Raw genomic sequence first — 21,476 nt, 5'->3', positions numbered from 1 at the left:
GTTGATATAAAACGTCAACAGGGGGCGACAAAAAGTATCTCAATGGAGCTGTTCACTGTTGCATTATCCCGGAAGTTGGTGACGTCGCAGACAAAACAAAGATGGCAGACATGGGAAGCAGTAACTACTGGGAAGGTAAGCAGTATTGATTTTAGTCAACTGTCAAAATACTTAAAACTACAATTTAATTCTATTGTTTTCAAGTATTTTTGTTTGTTGGTCTGTATCCACTCCTTTGTGTCGTGCTTACGTGTCTCGTATGCAGGCTGGCTGAAAGCTAGCTAAGCAACCGCTAAGTAACTTCATGTCATCGCAGCAACAGATTGTTATTTGGGTTGTCACGAATATCTTAAAACAATATTTCCGATGGCTTTCAGACTGGCGGTCCAGCTCTATGCAAATGAAATATTTGGGCTGTTCATTTGTGTTTAGAAGCTTTGCTTTGACACTCATTTCTGTGCTTGTCGTGTGTTTTAGATTTACGAAAACAGGCCAGGCAATTGGAGAATGAACTGGACTTGAAGTTGGTGTCCTTTAGTAAACTATGTACCAGCTACAGCAGCTCAAGAGATGGACGTCGAGGTGACACGTAAGATAACTAAACGTTTACACTGTGGAGTTCACATTTTGTGGCTTTAATGGATCACCACACATCAAATCACCGTTCTGTTTAGTTTACCATAACTCTAACAACTCTTGGTTTTTTTAAGGTTTTTCTTAGGTCCAGTCAGCTCCTTATCTGATTCAGTTCCAACAAAACCCTTGAACACACCATGTGCCCCAATCCTGTGCACATTTATAGAAAAACCGCATCCATCTCTATTTCTACCTATCTACCTAACTACCCACCCACCCTGGTCATATCCCTCGAGAGGGGTGACAGCTAGACAAACACGGACAAAAACAAAGCGAATTTAAGAAAAGGGGAAAAAGTAGAAAAAAACACACACAAAAATGTTTGGACCATGGCAGACCCAAATGCCCAAACACCCAAACAAGTTAAGCACCTCAGCACCGAAGTTGGTGATGCTTTCGTCCCTCCAGATGAAAGGGGACACAAGAAAGCGACCATGTCACTCGGGTCAGGGTGATACAACACACTCCTGTTCAACAGCAGGCCCCGACAGCTTTCACTGGTTTACCCCTGCCGCATCATATAGGTGCCCTGCCCATCCCTTAGAACACGTCTAAACATCCCACTATCCGTTTACAACACCTCTCCACTCGTTCTTAGCACCAACAAGAGCACTAGCTTCCGCTATATTTAGATCTCTTTCCTGCAGTGCACTCATGACACCATCCACCCACGTCAATCGCGGCCCTCCTCTTGATCTTTTTGCCCTGTGGTGAGGGGCCCTCGTCCCCTGGGGGGTGTGAGAATTCTCCCACCGTGGTCTGCTGTGTGTCGTAAGGGGCGACTAAAGTGGAGGGAGCGAGGGGACTGGGGATCCTCTCCTCTCAATCTGTACTCCCTAAGAGACGGAAAGAAAAAACACATCTACTAATATGAATTTCAGTTGCTTGAGTATCATTTAAGCAGTCAATTATTGGCTGGTGTTGGATCAAGGGCCACCTAATTGGCTTAGAATGTATATGAAAACAAAGTGACAATGCCATGACAACAAATACTGTAATGTTAGCTAAAGATGCGCCTTCAGAGTTCTGCAGAATATGCCATTTTCCTCCATATTGTGGCACATTTTGATCACGGTTTACTGATCTCTTAACCACCTAGGTCTTCAAGGTACTACTTCCTTTGGTGTGCCTTGGACAAGTACAGTCTAGGGTTGCCCATTCCTCTCCAGGCTTTTTTGGGGGGGTTTATCAACATACAAAACTCACCTCAGAAAAATCATTTTGTGTATTAATTGATGTGAACGTTCATTCATCTGTATGAACTCATTAATTTAAAAGATTTATGCAAATATAACCATTGATTAGTATTTATGTTGTACATATTTGGCAGTATATACCTGCTCGGTGGCATTGGGGTTGGGTGCCCGCCCTGAGACTGGGAGGTCGCTAATTTAAGCCTCGGCCAAGTCATACCTAAGACTTTCAACATTGGTCCCCATCGCCTCCCTGCTTGGGTTTCGGAATTAGGGGTTGGAATTGGGGGGTTTGGTCATCTAATGACTCCCAACGTTAGGTGTTATGACATGCAGCACCCTTTAAACACTTGATCTATTTATTTTCAACATTAAGGGTCCATGCATAACTTAGTAACTCATCAATGCTCAAGTTTGATCATAGATTTTAAAACTGCAATATCTGTGAGCACACATGCAAATGTGACAATGTTTAAATGCAACAACTGTGAGACATCCATCCACAAAATATTTAATTCATTTATTTCATAACTTTTGAGTAGCTCATCTATTATTAAGTTTGATTACAGGCAACTTTTTAAAAATGACATTTTAATTTGTGTCAATATGCTGTTTTCAACAGGTCCGACACCACGCCGTTATTGAATAACTCAACCCAGGACAGGATGTTTGACACAATGTCAGTAGAGATTGAACAATTACTGACTAAAGTAAGTGAATTAGATAATTCTTGTAGATTGTATTATGAATAATCAATAAGTAAAAACTGTAACCTAATTACCCTTTAAGTATTTAGACTTTTTTAAACTTCAACATAATTTTGGGAACTGACATATAACAACAATCTGTATGCATCCCTGACATGGTCAGCTGTCGGCAGTAAATGACAAAATGGCAGAGTACACAAATGGTCCAGGGACGGCTTCTCTGAATGCTGCTCTCATGCACACCCTCCAAAGACACAGAGACATCCTACAGGTATGTGTATCAGTCATGTTCTCTATTGTTAGTGGAAATAAACTGCTTCATCAATTCTTAGCGTTAAAACCTAAATGTTCATTCATATTTTAATTATGTTATCAATATTGTGTCTTTGTTTTTCGTGTCATAGGATTACACACATGAATTCCACAAAACTAAAGGAAACTTCTTAGCCATCCGTGAACGGGAAGACCTTTTAGGATCCGTCAAAAAGGAAATTGAGTAAGTGAACTACCAAATTTAAAGCTTTGCTGGTCATGTATTACCACTCTGTTTTATATGGTGCTGTTTTTTTTTTCAGAGTAGGATATTTGGGTGCAGTTGTAAACGTTGTGGGGAAAAAATGGGGCAAATAATATAAGTGGTGTACTAGTCTTGATGCCAGAACTTTCAGAGACAAAAAAATGTACTGCGACTGGGTAAAGCATAACATTAAATGGAAAATAGTTTTATAATTTTAACCACCGACTGAATAACTTCACATCAATTGACAACACTAAAATAAAGGACCTCGTCATCAGCCAGTTGTGTACAAGAAACCTGTGGCTGGAGACAATCCGTGCCAAGGTTTTGACTACCCGTACCCGAAACCTGTTCTTCTCTATATTAGAGTCAAGCAAATTAGACTCACCTTGGTAAATTAGCTCACTACCTGCTTTATAATCAGCTTGTTTACCTGCCTGATAGGTGCACGCACATGTGACCAAAGGTATCATGTTGCAGGGTTTTTAGTTCCTGGACATGAATTCTCCTCGCTTACAAAGACATTGTCTCCTTTTAAAAAAAAAATTATTTCAACATGCAGTGAAAAGCCATCTATCTGGTTAGAAAACAGAAACTGAAATGACTAAATAGTGATGAACTCAGATACCTGATGTCACTTTTTTAATCTTTTTACTGTTATGCTATCGGCCGTGGTTGGACTTATGACTACATTTAGCAAGTTATGCCTGGATGTAGTTTAGGGAAAAACAGACCTTACCACTTGGAAGTGTACTCCTATTTATAACATTAAAGCGAGTACCGATCAATATGCTAACTACGTTATATTTTCTGGTAAAATTGAACTGTTATAAACAGGAATGAGTTTTTAGATTGCGTACGCCATTGTGCCACTTTCCAAAAACACTTTGATTTAATAAAATACTAGGTCAAATAAAATTCTGCATTTCACTGGCAGATAATGTTACTAAAACATAATGAAATTAAAATCTAGAAAGTGAAAAAGTTATACGAATAAGATGGCAAATTCAAACGTTGTTACAGTATTTTTTTATCGTTTTGCCAGACTCCTAACAACTTCTTACGCCATTTTATTTTTTACAGCAAAATATGTTCCAAACATTGGTTATCGGCCTCCTCTAAATACTATCAACTGGTATTGGCCATGAAAAAACCCATATCAGTCAATCCTTAGTTTAGTTGGTTCTGTGTGTTTTTATCATAAAGTGCTATAACAATAAACATATATTGTTTAATGAGCTTCCATATAAAGGACTCTTTAGCGATGAATAATAAAAATGGGATCTGTTTGTGTGACACGATGACTGTAAACTGTAGTGGGGAGCTTGCTTTTTAAATACTTATTTAATGATGTCCTGATTTTGCTTGTGCAAAAACTGGCTTCGCATGCATTAATTCTGTAGATAGTTGTACATATATTGTACTTCATCTCTGAGATAGTTGTACTCATGAAAAGAGCCATATATTGCTCGGGGGCCAAAGGTTCCCAACCTCTAAAATTGCCCATTAATAGGCCCCTTTCAAGTGGAAACCAGAAGGCATGTGTAGTCTTAACTTGAGACACGGCTATAAATCAGAACAACAGATACAAAAATGACATTTGTGTATATGTTTGCTTGTTTATTTGTGTGTTGGTAAACTCCAAGTTCTACCCAAATATTGCTGTGATTGACTCTAGCTCACTTGCGAGTCCAAACCTTAGCGAAGAGACTCATTTGATATGATGGGTGGATGCTTTTTTTCAGTTTTCATATAATCAGAAAGGGGGCAGCAGAGTTCCTTTTTATATAGTTTACTATTTAGGTATGACAGTGCTGTTAGTGATTAGAAAATAACCACTATGTCTTTTGTGTGGACAAAACATCCGAGATTGGAGATTATGTAATAATGTTTTTAATTAGTACTATTTAAAAATGTTTTTGCACACATATGAGCACACAACCACCATCATGATTTAATTCATAAACTTGAAACATGAAATGAAACCAAGATTATTGCACTGGTTTATTATGTCAGCTACGAAAGAATGAGCCTTTTAAAAAGGCTCGCTTCATCCCAGCTACATGGGTGTACTGACTGCAGTGAATGCTGGATAACAAGATGTATTTCCTTGTAAAAAGTTGAGGATAGCGTAGGGAATCAAGCAGATGCATCTTATATTTGCTACATTGTATTCAAGTGCTTTTCTTTTTTACCCATCAGTGAAATGACCATAAACCAATGAGAGCACAGTAGCAAGCATCTATTAACTGCTGTAATACATCTATTTAAATGCACTAAGGAGAAACTGAGTCCTTTTTATTATCACCAGGCAATAGTTTCTTTGTTGTTGTCACCAGTAGAACGTCATCTTAGACTTTCATCTTCTGTTAATTTCAATATGTAAATGTCAGTACAGTGGATCCTCGACCATAATCCGTTCCAGAACCCTGTTCGAAAACCGATTTGTTTGATCACCGAAATCATTTTTCCCATTAAAAATAATGTAAATCGTTTTAATCCAATTCAACACCCTGAATGTTTACCTTGAATGTTTAACGTAAACATGAAGCTAACCCAGGCTAATCGTACGTTCGCGTTATCGTAATCTTCCGTACGAAAGATTACGCTAACATAAACGTGTAAAAATAAAAAATCAGGTCGTTTACAAGTCATTTAGCACCCGGGTCTCCTCAACAAGTGGTGAGCGGTTCATTGGAAAGGGGGCTCCATTCCAACACCCTGAATGTTGCGCTCCGTTCCAACACCCTGAATGTTTAACGTAAACAAAGTTAACCCAGGCTAATCGTACGTTCGCGTTATCGTAATCTTCCGTATGAAAGATTACGCTAACATGAACGTGTAAAGATAAAAAAAAGGATAAAGAAAAAAATTATGAATAGGATTTCTTATCTTTGTGGTGATCAGCAGAAGGCGCAGGTGGACGGTGGGGTATTCCCTAGCCAGATCAGACACTCGCACACCTCCTTCATATTTTGCTATTATTTCTTTCTTAAATGCAATAGTTGTACGCACTCCTTTCTTTTTTCACCTGAAGCAACTTTGACGCTTGCACTGACTTTCTTCGGAGGCATAATTAGGGGCTAAAACACTTCGTACACCTATATTAAAAGCAAAAGCAAAACGAAGCACGTCCGCACGCGATAACAGTTGGTCACGAATAGAGCGATCTACACCCGTACGCTTCTCAGCATCGCACCCTAGCGTACGCACTCACGCATTACCGGCGTTCGAACTCCGATTTTTTGACCGAACAGAGAAGCAATAAGTTCTTGAAATTTTTGGTCGGACTCCGATTTGTTCGAACTGAGAGGCGTTCGAAAACCGAGGTTCCACTCTACCAGCTTTCTCTGTATGGTTGCAGTTTTTTTTTCTCTCTGTAGGACTCCCCTGAATTTTTGTAGTGCTTTTTGCGACTGCTCCTCTGTTGTTCGAAATCACAACTAATGCAAGTCGACATTTTGTCTCGCTGCTGCGTCACATCAAAACCTTTTACTGGTGGACCACAGGAAGTCTTTTAATGTAAAATATGAAGGGAAATGGCATGGTATTGGTGCCAGCTACTACATAAGTTGTGCCACAATGATAATATAAACTATTCAGTACAACAAATGCTATAATTTCTAATGAGTTTGTCAGTCACCTTTTAAACATTCCCAAAGTCAGATCTTCTGTAAGCCTCTCAACCCAACCCTGAAGTGTTTTGTTTGCCACTTTGCTTAATTATTCAAAGCATCCACCCTGTGGCAGCAGGAAATGGCTCTCAATAGTGCCATAGGCAGGCTAATGTATCTTTGATAGTCTCAGAGTGATCTTTAGGGAATTAAACATCTGCTTGGTGCCTTTGACTTTAGGGCATGGTTTTACATTGTCAATACCTGAAACAAGAAAATATTGTCAATAGCAAAACCTTTTTTTCTCTTCCTTATTCAGAATGTATAAAAGTGGTTCTGGGGTAAACAACAGAAGAACGGAGATGTTTTTGAAGGAACACGAGCACCTAAGAAAGTAAGTTCCCCACCATGTCTGTCCTTTCCTCGGTTCCTAAATTCCTCAATGTAGAAATGAGGTGTGCATTCTGCCAGGATCGGGCCGACATGACCCGGCCGACATGACCCGGCCTAAGGGTATTGAAGCACCCTTAGTTTGAAAAATGAACTTGATATGAGAGACCGAGCCCAACGAAAACCAAAATTTTAATATTTAATTTGTGAGTATTTTTTTTTTTTGTGAGGAAGCGCAGGGTTTCTCTCTCATTGACATTTTTTAGGTAGCCACTAATCTTTGTTCCCAAGTTTCTTTTTCTTTGTGGAAGATCCGCACCACAATGTATTCCGCCCCCTTTCGTGCAACGCAGCCCATGTCTGCGGGTTTGGCGGGGCGCTAGGACATGGCGTGCGTAAAGGGTGTGGATGCGGGCTGCGTTGCGCAAAAGAGGGACGGAATCCATCGTGCACGTGGATCCTCCACAGAGAAAAATAAACTAAAAACAAGGATGGATAAAAGGTCAGCGAGAGAAAAGTGTACCGGAATCCAAACTAATGATTGACATTTTAGGCCTGACGCAACCTAATTTTTGGTTCGGGCTAGGACTTAAGATCTTACCCCTAGTTGTTTTGCATCTCAAGCGTTGTTTGGGGGTTCCTAAAGACAGTGGTTAGTTGTGCATCTTTTGGCAGGGCTTTAAGTGGAGACTTACTCAACCTAATAGTTCACTAGTATTACTACTATTCACCCTCAGTTCCAATACCTAACTGAGGTGTCTATTTTTCAATTAATTAGTCAAAGAATATTGCAATTTGTGTATTTTACCAGCATTTAAGGCTAGCTAAGAAAAGACTGATTCAGAAGGAAATGGCTACCTTAAAATAGGAGTGTGATTTTAGACAATGGCCTACAATATTTATAAGGAATGGGTTTATTTGACCCTGGCAATACAACCTGCACCAAGATACACAGGGCATGTTTCGATTGTATCTCGATTCAATTTTATATAATGCGATATGTCACATTTATTTTTATAGCCCTTAATCACAAAATTTCTCAAAGGACTGCACAGGTTACAATGACACCATCCCTGATCCTAAACTAACATGCAGGCAAGGAAAAACTCTAGAAAAATAAGAAACCTTGAGAAGGCACCTCACAAGTGGTAATCCCCCTCCAAGGATGACCAGGGTGCGAAAAAGTACAGATATACATGCATCTTAAATTAAGTTAAGAAAACTGTTTGCTACAAGATTAAATTAATATAAGAAATCATTGCGCAATGTTACATTTTTAAGGGTCGGACTAGGTTTGACAAAAAATAAATAAACCGTATTTCTCCGCCTGATTTTACTCAGAAAAGGGTTTACATATAAAATATCTGGTTCCAAATGCTTTATGTTATTATCTTACATTTCGCAATAAACATTTCATAACGGCAGTTCATAACAATAATTAGGTTTTATGCCCGAGAACAGGTTGAACACAAGCTAGAAAGTAATCAGTGCAGCCAAAACACTGCCTTTCCTTTGTAATAAACGTACTTGACCCCACATGCTATGGTGTCTGTACAAATATGCACGCGCAGTGAATATGAAAATTGATTAAGCAGGTTCTATGCGCTAAATTTGATGAAATGAACCGGGTTTTATCTGCGAGTAAGAGGTAACATCTTGGCCCTAATCCGACCCAAACCGGCATAAAATGTCAATGAAATGAAATGATCTGCATTTATATAGCGCTTTTCAAGTCAATGACTTCCCAAAGCGCTTTACAATGTACTCTACATTTCCCAATAGCGGCCTTGTATTGCAGCCATGTAAGACACTAACCTGCTTATTGGGGGTATTAGGGGTTCAGTGTCTTACCCAAGGAAATTTCGACATGTAACACGGACAAGCCGGGATTCGAACTGGGATCCCCTGATCCCAAGACGAGCGCTCTACCGCCTGAGCTACTGCCGCCCCCAATCATTAAGTTGGGCCGGTCGGGATTCTCTCTCGCGTTATTTTTATTTCGTTTTTCTCCTTAATGGAGGATCTACACACCATGCACTTTTACTTAAGTAATTATTTAGATAAAGAAATGCTTACCAAATTATCCGTAACTTTACATCACTAAATCCAATGAAACGTTCCTCCTCTGTGTAGAAGACGCATGGCCTCCTACTTCCACCTCTCTCACATCAGACATCATTTCTGCTTCTTGCCAAAAGCTTACAAGCTGCACAAACTTTCTTTCTTCTTTTTGCCCAAATCTTTAATCATTTGCAGTTTGTAATCTGCAGAATTTGTTTTTCTTTTCTGTGCCAATTTGTTCAGTTTTACTTCTTTCGCCGCTTGTCACCGACATGCGCATTTCAGCGCCAAAACGTTCATTTAGGCGCTGATTTGAGGGACTCGAGTAACACCCCGAGCTGCGTAGTTCGGCGCTGAAGTACGCACAACCGGAGTAAAGCTTCGTGTTTACTTTGGCGGCAAATTTAAAGCTTCTGCTTTATTTCGGGCCTGTTTATCAAATCAAATTAATCCATCGGGTTCGGGTATATATACCCATGACTCAGGCCGGGTTGGGCTACAATTTTTAAGCCTGATCTTACCTTTAATGTGAGTGGACTCACGTTCTGCTCCAAGTTCGCTCACTCATGGCATCTGCTTCACGGCCAGAAACTTCTGGCTTGGCCTTTTAGCAAGGCTTTGATGCTAGGTCCTTAGCTTGGCCTTGATGCTAGGTCCTTAGCTTGGCCTTGATGCTAGGTCCTTAGCTTGGCCGGCTTTAGGCTTTGATGCTAGGTCCTTAGCTTGGCCTTAGATTTTTTCATTCCGGAGATGGAATAAGAGCTTGCTCTGCCCACTCCACGCATCGGCCCGTTATTGCAGTACCTCCGGGAACGGTGCATTTGCAATGATTGCAGCAAGGCTATAGGGCTAGGACCTTAGCTTGGCCTTTTGGCTGAGAGTAAGTGTCCCGGCTCCTAGGCTTTGTAGCGTATTAAGAACTGACCGATAACGGATAATGGATAATGAATAACGAAGATAGATCAATAACCCTTAAACCCCCCCCCCCCCCCCCCTTGCTACACTGCAAGATTTGTCCTCACATAGCTTGCTTTTGTAAGAAGTGCAACTGAGTCAGTTTCTTATTTTGCAATAACAAATCAGTTTGTGGTTTGATTCTTATGTGTTGCTATTGCGTCAGCTACTAGCTAGCGTGGCAGCTTGTTTCCGCAGTAGTAAATAATATTAAAACCAAGTAAAATATTGATACAGTACTGATATTTATTCTATTTAATTATATTTTGAACCCACCCTTATCAATTATGATTCATTATACAGACTAAGCTTGTTCTTTGCTTGAATATGTGCTTGGGAAAAATGTGAAATTTAAATGAAAGTTTGTTCCAACTGCACACCCATTAAACTCATGGCGCCCTTGTAATAGGAGAAAGCATTTCAGAAGTCTTATGTGGGATAGGATGTATTGTGGTGGACTTCGCTTTAGTGAGTGCTTTTGTGGTCAAATTATATTGCTATCAACATTATCCTCCTAGAGCATTTGGTTTGTGTTGCTGGAAATTACAAATGTAGGATCCCGCTTTCAGTTTACCCTTTTAAATACGCTTTGCAATAATCAATACAGCCTCAACAATAGGCATTTTTTCGGGCTGATTCTGAAAAACAGAATAAAATGCTAATCGGCAAAAAAATTGAAACGATCAAAAGGGGAAAAAAATGACTTTTGAGGGTTCCTTAAGACTCATAACAATAAAAACATGGATTACAGGAAAGCTCATTTGAACTGATCAAAGATGGAATACGTCGTTTGAGGCGTTCTTAATTAAAAAGATGAAAGTTAAAACATTTCTCCATTAGGTATGTGTTAACAATACCCAACTCAGTTCAAAGAGCCCTTAAACTTTATTTTCCACTGTGCCTTATTCTGGGTTTGTCTTACTTTTAGCAGAGGTGTTTGGGGTGGAACACATTGGGTCCGAATAACTGGGGCTGGGGAAATGCTAGATAGTGAATTTATGCTTGTCCCCGCAGGTCTTTTTTTTTCTTTTTGTCAGTGTAGCATCAAATTGTGTGTCCAAACGCGATTCCAAACCCCAAGAAAGATGAAAAATGTTTATCCAAGCGTGTCTAAGACATGCACGTACTGGCACGCGCATTATTATATTGTCGGAACTGTTTTCTCCTTACAGTCATGTTTCATGAGTGGAATTTAACCATAGCCTTTGAAAATGGCGCCTTAGTTCGTACTCCACCTTGCTCTGTTATGCTCGCTAAATGTGATGTCACAGGCTCCACGGCGTGCTCAGTGACCCATAATTCAACCGACACAACAAATCGAACTCATTTGTGGCCAAACCCTTTAATTTTGGATTTAAATAGATTTTATTGATTCGTTTTTGCAGCTCTAGTCTGAACTACTATTGATGGTTATCGAACTTATTATGTAATAACAGGAAAAAGGGCTGGATAAAGCCCAATTTTGTTATCCCCTAGTCAAAGATTACCTCTAATTTTCTACTCCAATTTTTACATGGTAACAATCTACTGATTGCGGAAGAGTCACTCCGACACACACAAAGTAATGAAGGTTTTTACTGTGAGTGCTTTCCAGTACATCTCATCAAGATTGTCAAATGAAATTTCCCCACTGACCGTATTACAGGGCTTCCCCTGACCATAGATTGGAGCGGAAATCTGATAGTGAAGTTTTATATCAAGTTACACTTGATTGATTGACACTTTGTTGCATTAGTGCTCCTGCATAGCAGTAAAGCCTGACGAGAAATATTTCAAATGGCTTAGTAGCCAGTCTCACTTGTATTACATTGATTTGCACTATGAATCAGAACTGAAATGCTTTACTGAGCATTTGTTTAACTTGTTTCAGTTTTTTAAGCTCATTTTTTTGGCATCTGCTGAGTTGGTGATGTAGTTGAGAAGATAAGCCTCACTCACAGAAATTAGATTAGCACTCTTGGATACGTATTTATTTTTCTGTTGGCATTTTCTATCTTTGTGTCGTTATCCATCTGTTTTATCTGTGGCTCCCTTTCGTCGTATCTGGTTTTTCATCTCTTTTGATATAAAGGTCACTGTTCGTTAATAAATCGGAGGGAAGGAAGGGGAACAGTTTTATACTTCGACAATGAGATATAAACTTCCTTCCAAAATAATGCTTTTATGTCTTTTTTTCCCATTTATTTTTATGGAAAGACAAAATATCCTGCAATAATTAGCCATGGCTCCTGATTTTCAAAGTTAATTTATACATTCATTGGTTATTGCTGTTGGAAAGAAACAACCTGTATAAATAGCTAGTAAGTTGGGTTTTTCTAAACTTAATTAATCATTTTCATTATAAATTTAAACATGATCTAATTCATGAAATTCTCTCTAGGAAATTAGGTATTATCTTGATTACTAAAATCTATTTCTGATTATGAAACAATAGTTAGTAACTGTTTAATGGTGGCATTTAAACAAGTCATAGCATAACACCTATTTGTTTGCGTATGGTTTTGTTAAAGGGACAGTCAGTGTCTAATATTTCGTGCCTCCTAAAGGTACAACAAACTTGCATTCAGTAAAAGAAACATTGATTTGAATATGTGGCAAAAATACACGAACTATTATATTAATGTTAATTTTTATTTAAAAAAACAAAACATAAGTCAACATCCAGCCGCCACACTTTGCTGTGTGGCAATGGCCCTCGCTCGCACCAGACAACACAGTGCCATCCAGTGGTCAAACCCTACACACTGGGGCTTAAAACCTATTTAAAATCATTTTTTTCTGCTAAAAAAATTAACCTATTCCAATAGCTATGAACCAGGAATTAAACTTTAATTAAAGCTAGTAGTCATCACCAGTCACTTTTGCTGACGCAGTCTCAGGTCTGTAGAGAACGCATGATTCGCTGAGTGCTTTCCTTCAGTAAAGTAATTGTTTCCCTTGAGCAGGGAGACATTGTTTATTACCTCCAGTTCTAAGCTTAAGCTCCTTGTAAAGAGCCCGTCAACAAATATCTTGTTTTACATATTACGATGGTTTTAAATAATGAATCGACGGAGTGTGATCTTAAAGGAAAATATAGTTTGTCTTGACAACTTTTAACACTTTCACAAGTGTGAATAGCTGGTTTGCTCACACAAACTACAACACACCACATCTACCATTTGGCAGCTCACCTATTCCCAAAGTAAGCTAACTGCTTTGTCCCAAAAAAAACTCAAAATGAAGGTTAAAGTTAAAAATTCCCGGTAGTTCCTAGCAACAAGCTGTATGGAAAATACCCAACGCTTTGATTCTGGATTCACAATAACGTATAAGGACTTTCCTTGTGGATGGGTTTTGATGGAAGCAGGAGGGGCCGTTACCTTTAATTGCTCTCAGAATTATGTTAGTCTGGTAACTGAAACCGCACATTAGGCTTGACTTTGAAGGCTTTTTAAAAGGGGCCCATCAGCGATGGGATGCTTTGGTTTCTGCTGGTTTGGTTTACTTGGGGAACATCATTCAAATTGGCTCTTATTACATGATTGTGTAAGCCAGGCAGCATTGGTTTGAAAACATTTGCATAGGGTCTGGCCCCGAGGGGAAAGAAAATCCTGGTAGTTATATTTCATTTAGTGTATATGCCGATAGAGAGTATTAAATCCAATACCTTGGCAATTTCCCCTAACCATTAGGGTTGTAGGGGCACCATTTCCTGTGGTGTCTCTTGGACAAGTATAGCCTGGTGGCACCCATCCCTCTCCAGGCCAACGTGAGGCAAAAAGATAACGTAATCCAATCCATTTTTTCTCGTTTGCATTTTCCTGTACATTGCCTAGTTGTTGTTAAGGAACCATTTTATCCAATTGTTTTTGAAGCATTCAAAATATTTAAATATATTTACAAACAAAAACTTTGATTATGAGTAATGGCAAAGTAAATGTCTTTTTTTAGCACCAAATTTGACCATTTGCATCTAAAACCCCAATGTTATAGGGCTCCTTAAGAAGTATTATTGTATGAAATGTAGTATCTTGATGGGCAGCATGGCGGCGCAGTGGTTAGCGTGTGTGCGGCACAGTTCTGAGGTCATGAGATCGAACCTCCTGTGTGGAGTTTGCATGTTCTCCCCGTGCTTGCGTGGGTTTCCTCCGGGCACTTCGGTTTCCTTCCACATTCCAAAAACATGCATGTTAGGTCAAATGGCCGGTCTAAATTGTCCCTAGGTGTGAATGAGCGAGCGAATTGTCTGTCCCTGTGTGCCCTGCGACTGGCTGGCAACCAGCAATCCACTGCTGGGATGGGCTCCAGCACCCCCGCGACCCTACTGAGGATAAGCGGTGCAGATAAGGGATGGATGGATGGTAGTATCTTGATAAGTAACAATGATTTTTAAAAAAACAAGCACATCATAATGTACCCAGCTTTTTAAATCTTGGCCATGAGCGTACTAAAACAGTGTTCATGGGGGCACAAGGGTCACAGGGTAAAAAAAACACCAAAATAACAACGCATTATTATTGTTGGCACTTTCCTTAACATATATGTTAGCATTACATTAAACAATGGTTTTATGTTTTAAAATTATTTTTTGCTTTTATTTTCATTTTTAATAAAGAATGTTCACCTGAATTTGGGAAATTTGCTGTTCTATTTAACACCCACGTCCTATTTCTCAATTGTGTACTTACTATAATCCAGGTGAGCGTAATATATTGCCTTAAACAGGGCGTCTATTTTAAGTAAAATAATATAGGAATGGTTGGTTTCCTCAAATGTTCTCTGTTTCATAAAGGTTGGTCAGCCAATACAGCTTTGGCAACATCTGCTAGGCATATTTAAAACTGCGTGTCATTGTTTGACGATACAGCCATTTTTCCCTTGTGCTTCTCTCAGCTTTCTCTTGCGGGCCTGTTTTAAACCGTTTGGGAGGCCTAATCTGGCCTGTGGGGCCGTAGTTTTCCCATCTCTGGTATAATCTTTAGTGAGTTGTTTGTATTTTTTTAAAATTGGGTGGTGGATACAAATTTAAATTATGTGAGTATTGTATAGCCAGAGAGGCTCCCATTTTTTTTTCCAAAAACTTCCTGTTAATTAACCTTGGATACCCTGTTTTTTCTCCCATGTTTAGTTCTGACCGGCTGATGGATGACACAATAAGGTAGGTGTGCTTAATTTCTTTTTATTTGGTGCCTATACTAAACATTTTAATATTCCTCCCCCCCCCCCCCCATACTCAGAATATCAAAGTTTGACTAAATTAAGTGTATTTCAAATTGGCCGATTGTGCAGATGAATTTGAAACTCCGGATTTTGCACCCGTTTGAAAACGCTCTCCAGTCTGGTAATTGGTTGCACTTTTACCTCGATGTAATAAACAGCTCCCGTCGTTTCGTTGTTTCCGGCGGTATCATAAATTCCTCCCCAGTCCTGGCTCTTTTTTACCTTCCTTCAGGCCCAAATTACAAGTATATTGGTTCTGGTCAGTGATGGCTCTTGCGGGACCGACGTATTCAGCACATTTGATTAGTGGCCTTTGTCACTGTGAGAGCACAACACCCACTGCACGTGTGTGCACATAAATCTTTAGTGATTTTAATATGTGGTTTAATCAGTGCACGGGAAAGGTTGTTCTTACGGCATTATTGTGATTTCACTGCATGGGTGTAGTAACAATATCCACTATACCACAGAAGTGAAAGTGCAGCAGTGGTTTTGCTGGCATTTCTTTGCGTAACATTGGGGCTGCAATAACTAATCGATAAAGTTGATGAAAATGGAATATGCAAAGCGTTGGCAACTCATTAGATCATCGATTCGTTGTATCCCGTGATTTATAAGCCTCTAAGTACGGGAAATCAATGCAAATACGAATGCACACAATTCCAGTGACGCTGAATGGTGTAGTGCCACCTTGGTCCGACAGAGGGCACCAAGACCGTTTTTATAAAAAAGCTACATTAAAAAAAAAAAATATAATAATAATAATAATAATAATTTCCTTGTATTGTCATTCTGTGTAACAATGTACTCTGAACGAAATGTCGATTGCACCTGACCCGTTGTAGCGAGCCGATGCAGCCGCAGCCAACAGAGGGCGCCGCCGACCACTTTTTAAGTCTTAGGAATGACTCGGCCGGGGCACGAACCACCGACCTCCCAGTCTCAAAGCGGGCGCCTTACCATCTAATTCATCATTGCATCGTTTTGCATTTTTTCATCATGAAACAAATAAGCTAATTATGAAATAGCAGAAGTAGAGAGGGAAAAACAGAAAATGAGTAAATAAAGTAAAAAGAAAACTAATTATACTATGTTTAACTCTACAGAAGGGGCAGATTCTTAAGCATATATACATTTCGTATTGGGAGTGTTTATCATATTCAAAGATTTAACCCCCCAAAAAATCCAAATTTGTTTTTTATTTTATTGTGAAAAGTGGGTTTTTAGAAATGCATACCAAAAACTAGTTGCTCCATTGTACCCGTTTCATGAGGAATGTCTATAAATTCCTGTCTCAACACAGGCGCACTACCTTTTTATCTTCTCGCGTGGCGGGTGCATGCTGCCATCTTCCGCTTGCGTGTTTTTTGGGGGGAGGGGGTCTCCTAGAAGGCTGCACAGGGTTTGTTTGCGATCTGGTTTATAGCTTGCCTTCGCCTCTCTTTGGGTTAGGGAGCGTGGCCTTTGTTTTGTCCACCACGTGTCATGGTCGTTTTGATTTGGCTGGCGTAGCTAGCATCAGGGCTACTGGGTCTGATTTTGGTGTTTCCGTGTTGTTTCTTTATTTAGTTTCAATCGTAGTAGACACTCGAAACAAGGAGAGAATAAATCAATGGATTTTGTACTTGCAAGGAGAAACCGGCAGAGAGGGCTTCAAATAAGAGAATTCCATTACCCTTTTCTGCAGCCCCTCCCTGAGCCTCCTCTTTTATTATATCCTTCAAGGTTACGATAAAGAGATCAGCCCTAAGAGGTGTGGGGATCAAAGAACAGCATTGTGACTGGCAATAACAGTTAAAATAAGGAAATCATTAAAAAAAATCTCTTGCATTTGTCATATGTTAAAAACAGATTAAATGTATAATCTTTCCATCCTTATTTTGAGCTCCAAATGCTGAGCAATTGTAGCCACACAGTGTGAAAAGAAGCCCGAGCTCCAATTTCCTTGTGGTGGTTCTTATTGGAAGCAAGATGGCGGAAGTTGCTTCGGTCAGCAAGTATTTGCACCTGACTGAGGAGAATACGATCTCGTTGCTTGAAGGGGGAAGAGGGGGGATTTAAATGTCTCCTCAGCAGCTTCCACAACAAAGGAAAGGCACGGCTATTTGCTGCAATTGTTTTTGACACGCTGCTTTTGCACATGGCACGGCAAATGAAAGAACTAAAGCAAATTATGAAGTCACTTTCTTCATTCTCTTTACATTGTTTTCATTCAGTGCCATTGTTGACTATATATTTCTGAAATTATCAGAATCTGTGTTTTTTGGTCAATCCGAATTAGCAGTTTATATTACTCTGGAGGAGTTGAGTTCACCCTGTGTCGTGTAATCACTCATTTTTCACATTTAATCAATATTCTTGCATTTCATGGAATTGCAACACGCATCAGTTACTATAAAAAAAATATTGCGGTCTTTTGACGACTGTTCCGCCTCGGATTTTTTTATGTAGCAACAAGCCCTTTTTGTAAAGATGAGCATATTGAATAAATAGCAAACCATCACTGTCCAGGAGTTTAATGTGCTCGCTGTGCACTCTTGTGGCAGATGCTGTTTAGCCAATTATAAGTCTGAATTCTGGGGTTTGTATACCATATGAATTCTGGCCCAGTCTCCTGAATAAAGGCCATCTTTCTATTATGCAAAGGCAACTTGCGTGGCCTTTTATTCAAGGAATATTTTTTTTAACCGACGGTGCACCCAAATGGGAAGCACAAGTAACAAGAAATTACAGTAATTGACCTTGGACCTAAATGCAAGGCGAAAAGCGAGGGGGACCTCATTTCACCATTTCACTTTTCACAATTCAGAAAATATGATTTACTTATGTCATTCATCACAATCTAGGAAGTACCTAATTTGATCTGCTGCTGCGTATTGTGTGTTTGTTTACAAGTAGTTCTCATACATTACTTGGCAGATGCATGTACATGCACGATAAATGTATGTATAGATATAACTGACATTTTTGCTATATAAGAAATGTCCTGGAGGAATTAATCACTGAACATAAGGTTTATACAAAGAGTTAGCCATTATTAGTACTTAGTTGTTTCTAAAGAAAACAGCAAAAGTACAGCAAAGTGTATATGGCATTTGAACTGCTAAATGGGTTAACATGGACAAGAACAGTGTCTGAAACTCATGACAAAAAGTTACCGGGCACCAGGGCAGACATCTCTGAAAAGTTGCCTGCCCAGCCATAAAGTTGCCTGCCCCATTTTTCACAACTTGAAACGCAATAAGACGACTAATCGCAAAATAACCTGTTTTTGCAAAGTATTAAGGATTGATAATCAAAATATATAACAGAACAACACTCTAAAATTAAGTTTATTATAAATCTACTTATAACATTTATTGCATTTATATGACATCGCTGTTTTCCATCTGCCATCAGTATGTACCTGTATTTACTCATCTTCATTCATGCAATGTTTGTGTTGCAATGTTTGTGTTGCGTCGTCTGCTACAAGCCCTGTGAACTCCTCTTTCCATGATGCTTTTAATGTACGTTTTGTAGCGTCATAAATTGTGTTAGCTTCTTTTGAACCTTTCTTCTGGGGCTGGGGTTTTCGGTTTGATTCCTTAACATTTATCCATTGTTCTTGTGTTCTCTGTGCATCTACTTTGGAAAACAATATGCAAATGCACGACCTTATAACGTTCGGGAAAGTCCAGAAGCACGAAGTTATTCGATGCAGGCTTCTGATTGGCTGCCCAGTATGCAAATTGCCAAACGAGCTGAAATTCCCATTTCCAAATCGGAATAAAGCAAACGTTTGATTTGAGAATTTTTTTTTATTTTTTTGTAAAAAATGTTTTTTCTTTCTTGAAAAAGTTGTCGGCCACCCGGGCGGAGACGTTTTGTAAGTTGTACGCCCGACATAAAAGATGCACGCCCTGGGCAGACGTTATTTCAGACACTGACAAGAACTAGATTAACCCAACCCTCTTAGTTGTACGATTCACAGCAGTGCCAAAGATGGCATGTTTAGATTACTATATGCATTTTTAGGCGTAAAGAAACCAAAAATTATAAATAATCTGATCTTAATTGAATTTGACCTCATAGAGTGTGCCCTCATTAGGACCACTTACTCCTTATCGGTCCCACTCATCGTACATACGTTTTTATCACAACTTTGGTTGCTTGAAGGTGTGATGACAAAATAAATGGAATGTTAGCAAGATGTCTCACAGTTTTACTTGTATAATATATGTATAATTTGCCCTTGTCTTTTGTAGCATCGCAATGGCAACTAAGGAGAATATGACATCCCAACGGGGCATATTGAAATCCATCCAGAGCCGAGTCAACACGCTGGCCAGTATCCTTTTTATCTACATTATGCTTGAAAGCCAAATTGGTTGGTTCCCTTTCATTTTCTGTATTTCATTTTTTCTATTGTAGTTTCTGTCTCAATGCTTTGGCATAGCATTTTAGTGAAATACTCTTGGTGAACTACAGAGAATGCAGCTAGTTGTGTTATTTAAAAAGAAAAAAAAATCGAATCTTTTGCCATCGTCCTTAATCATTTGCTCCCAAGACCGTTTCCCAGCAATCAACAACCTCGTCCAGCGAATCAACCTGCGGAAGCGACGGGACTCGCTCGTCTTGGGCACTGTGATCGGCGTCTGCACCATTCTCCTCCTCCTTTACGCTTTTCATTGAATATTTCTAAAAAGAGTGAAGAGATCAATACCCTGTTGTGTCAGACTACAAGGAAAACTGCTCATGGGATGGAGGACCCTTGTGACTCTTTAGCACGAAGATTTGAGTTGGACTGAACTCTCATGGGACAAATGGACAACTTACTGACTGGTGGATTACTGTGAGAAGGGAGTAGGCAGGTGAAATAGATGCTAATGACTAAAAACTTGTATTATAGTCTGCCCCTTTGAGAGACATTGTTCTGAAAAGTCAAAATCATTGAAATGTTTTTTTTTCCATGTACAGAAGATTTTTATTTTAATGGCTTTTTAATTGATGTACAACCAATAGATGGCTGTTATGTGAGTTAATAAATTATTCATATTGAAAATTATGTTGGAATACAATCTGTCTTTTTATTCATTTGAAATTTCAAACCACTGCAAGCTTGGATCATTTGGATTGTTTGCTTTAATTTCGTGAAAGCGTCTACAATGACAAAAGCGAAAATGGATGTCACCCAAAACTTCCAATCTCAGGTCGACTCAGTCTTTATATAGATAAGAATTAAGTTTTATGTTAAGTTTGATAAACAAGGGAACAGCCAGAAGTTTAGGTATTCAGTAATTTCGGCAATATTTCTGCGATGGAGCATGTAAAAAGTAATGACAACACAAATCCCAGAACTAATGTTCAGATGATAAAATCAGAATGGCTCTGCCTATAGTCAGCATCTGTCCGCCACTCTCAAATGAGTTTCTCTTTCCGTAGCGGTTATGTTAGTGTCGATCATGTAAATTAACTCTTGTCAGCTTTTGTACATTTTGTAATATAATATATAGTACTGTACCAATGTTGATTTTATGATTTAAAATATGTGACTTTTTGGTCCTCAAATCCGTCACATAGCTCAGGACTAGCTTAGCTCTTAATAGCACTTTTTATAGTACCTTATTAAAAAAAACAAGCAACTGTTGTACGATTCAGAAAGTACACATAAAAACAATGATATTAAGAAGATAAAACTCATCTGCAACAAAGGCGAGGAGTAAAAACAAAGCACAAAACGTATCAAACCCGGAGCAATGTCCCAAAGGGAGCACTTTGAACACAACAAAACATTGTTTTAGCTTTTTGCTTCTGTTAAGGGTGAAGTTAAGATTAACAATAGCTTGTAGGTACATGCCACCTTACGCAACGCTTCCCTGGTGGAAACGACAACAGAAGAAAAAAAACAGAAGGTTGCCTACTCAACTGTTAGGAAATGACATGTAATATACTTGTGCAGAAGTTACAGTACAACCAAGGGGTAAGATTGGGCCTAAACATTTCAGCCCAACCTGACCTGAGTCGCACGTATGACCAAGCAAGGACCCATCTTCAATGCACCAACTGAGGGAAGGAGGTTGTTCCTCAAAATCGCACATTACACGGCCCCAGTCATCCTCTTTAATGCAGTGCATTCATCCTGTCTCATGTGTAGAATAACACCCCCAAAGCATTATGCTACCACCACCATGCTTCAGAGTAGGAATGGTGTTCTTCGGAT

The 21,476-nt window shown here is 39.2% G+C and overlaps 1 protein-coding gene and 1 pseudogene across 1 annotated transcript; both read left to right on the top strand.

The window, feature by feature from the left end:
* The first annotated feature begins 18 nt into the window (after positions 1-18).
* gosr1 (golgi SNAP receptor complex member 1) lies at positions 19-20,321 on the top strand. Its single transcript, XM_088345380.1, has 9 exons — positions 19-135; positions 478-589; positions 2,452-2,539; positions 2,700-2,807; positions 2,941-3,032; positions 6,987-7,061; positions 15,183-15,212; positions 19,522-19,604; positions 19,824-20,321. The coding sequence occupies exons 1-9, from the start codon at positions 102-104 to the stop codon at positions 19,946-19,948; spliced, it is 747 nt and encodes a 248-aa protein (XP_088201506.1). The 5' UTR covers positions 19-101; the 3' UTR covers positions 19,949-20,321.
* LOC148358617 (U2 spliceosomal RNA) lies at positions 9,801-9,944 on the top strand (annotated as a pseudogene).
* Positions 20,322-21,476: the final 1,155 nt, after the last annotated feature.

Source organism: Urocampus carinirostris, chromosome 10 (assembly GCF_059441175.1).
Source record: "Urocampus carinirostris isolate Australia breed hairy pipefish chromosome 10, RoL_Ucar_1.0, whole genome shotgun sequence".
Lineage (NCBI taxonomy): Eukaryota > Metazoa > Chordata > Actinopteri > Syngnathiformes > Syngnathidae > Urocampus > Urocampus carinirostris.
This window is presented reverse-complemented; position numbering and strand designations above follow the sequence as displayed.

Bases quoted from the DNA above. Each gene is read 5' to 3' on its own strand.
- gosr1 (XM_088345380.1), top strand. From the start codon at position 102: ATGGCAGACATGGGAAGCAGTAACTACTGGGAAG. The intron at 2,540-2,699 runs GTAAGTGAATTA...TGACATGGTCAG, and splicing joins TTGAACAATTACTGACTAAA to CTGTCGGCAGTAAATGACAA. The intron at 2,808-2,940 runs GTATGTGTATCA...TTCGTGTCATAG, and splicing joins GACACAGAGACATCCTACAG to GATTACACACATGAATTCCA.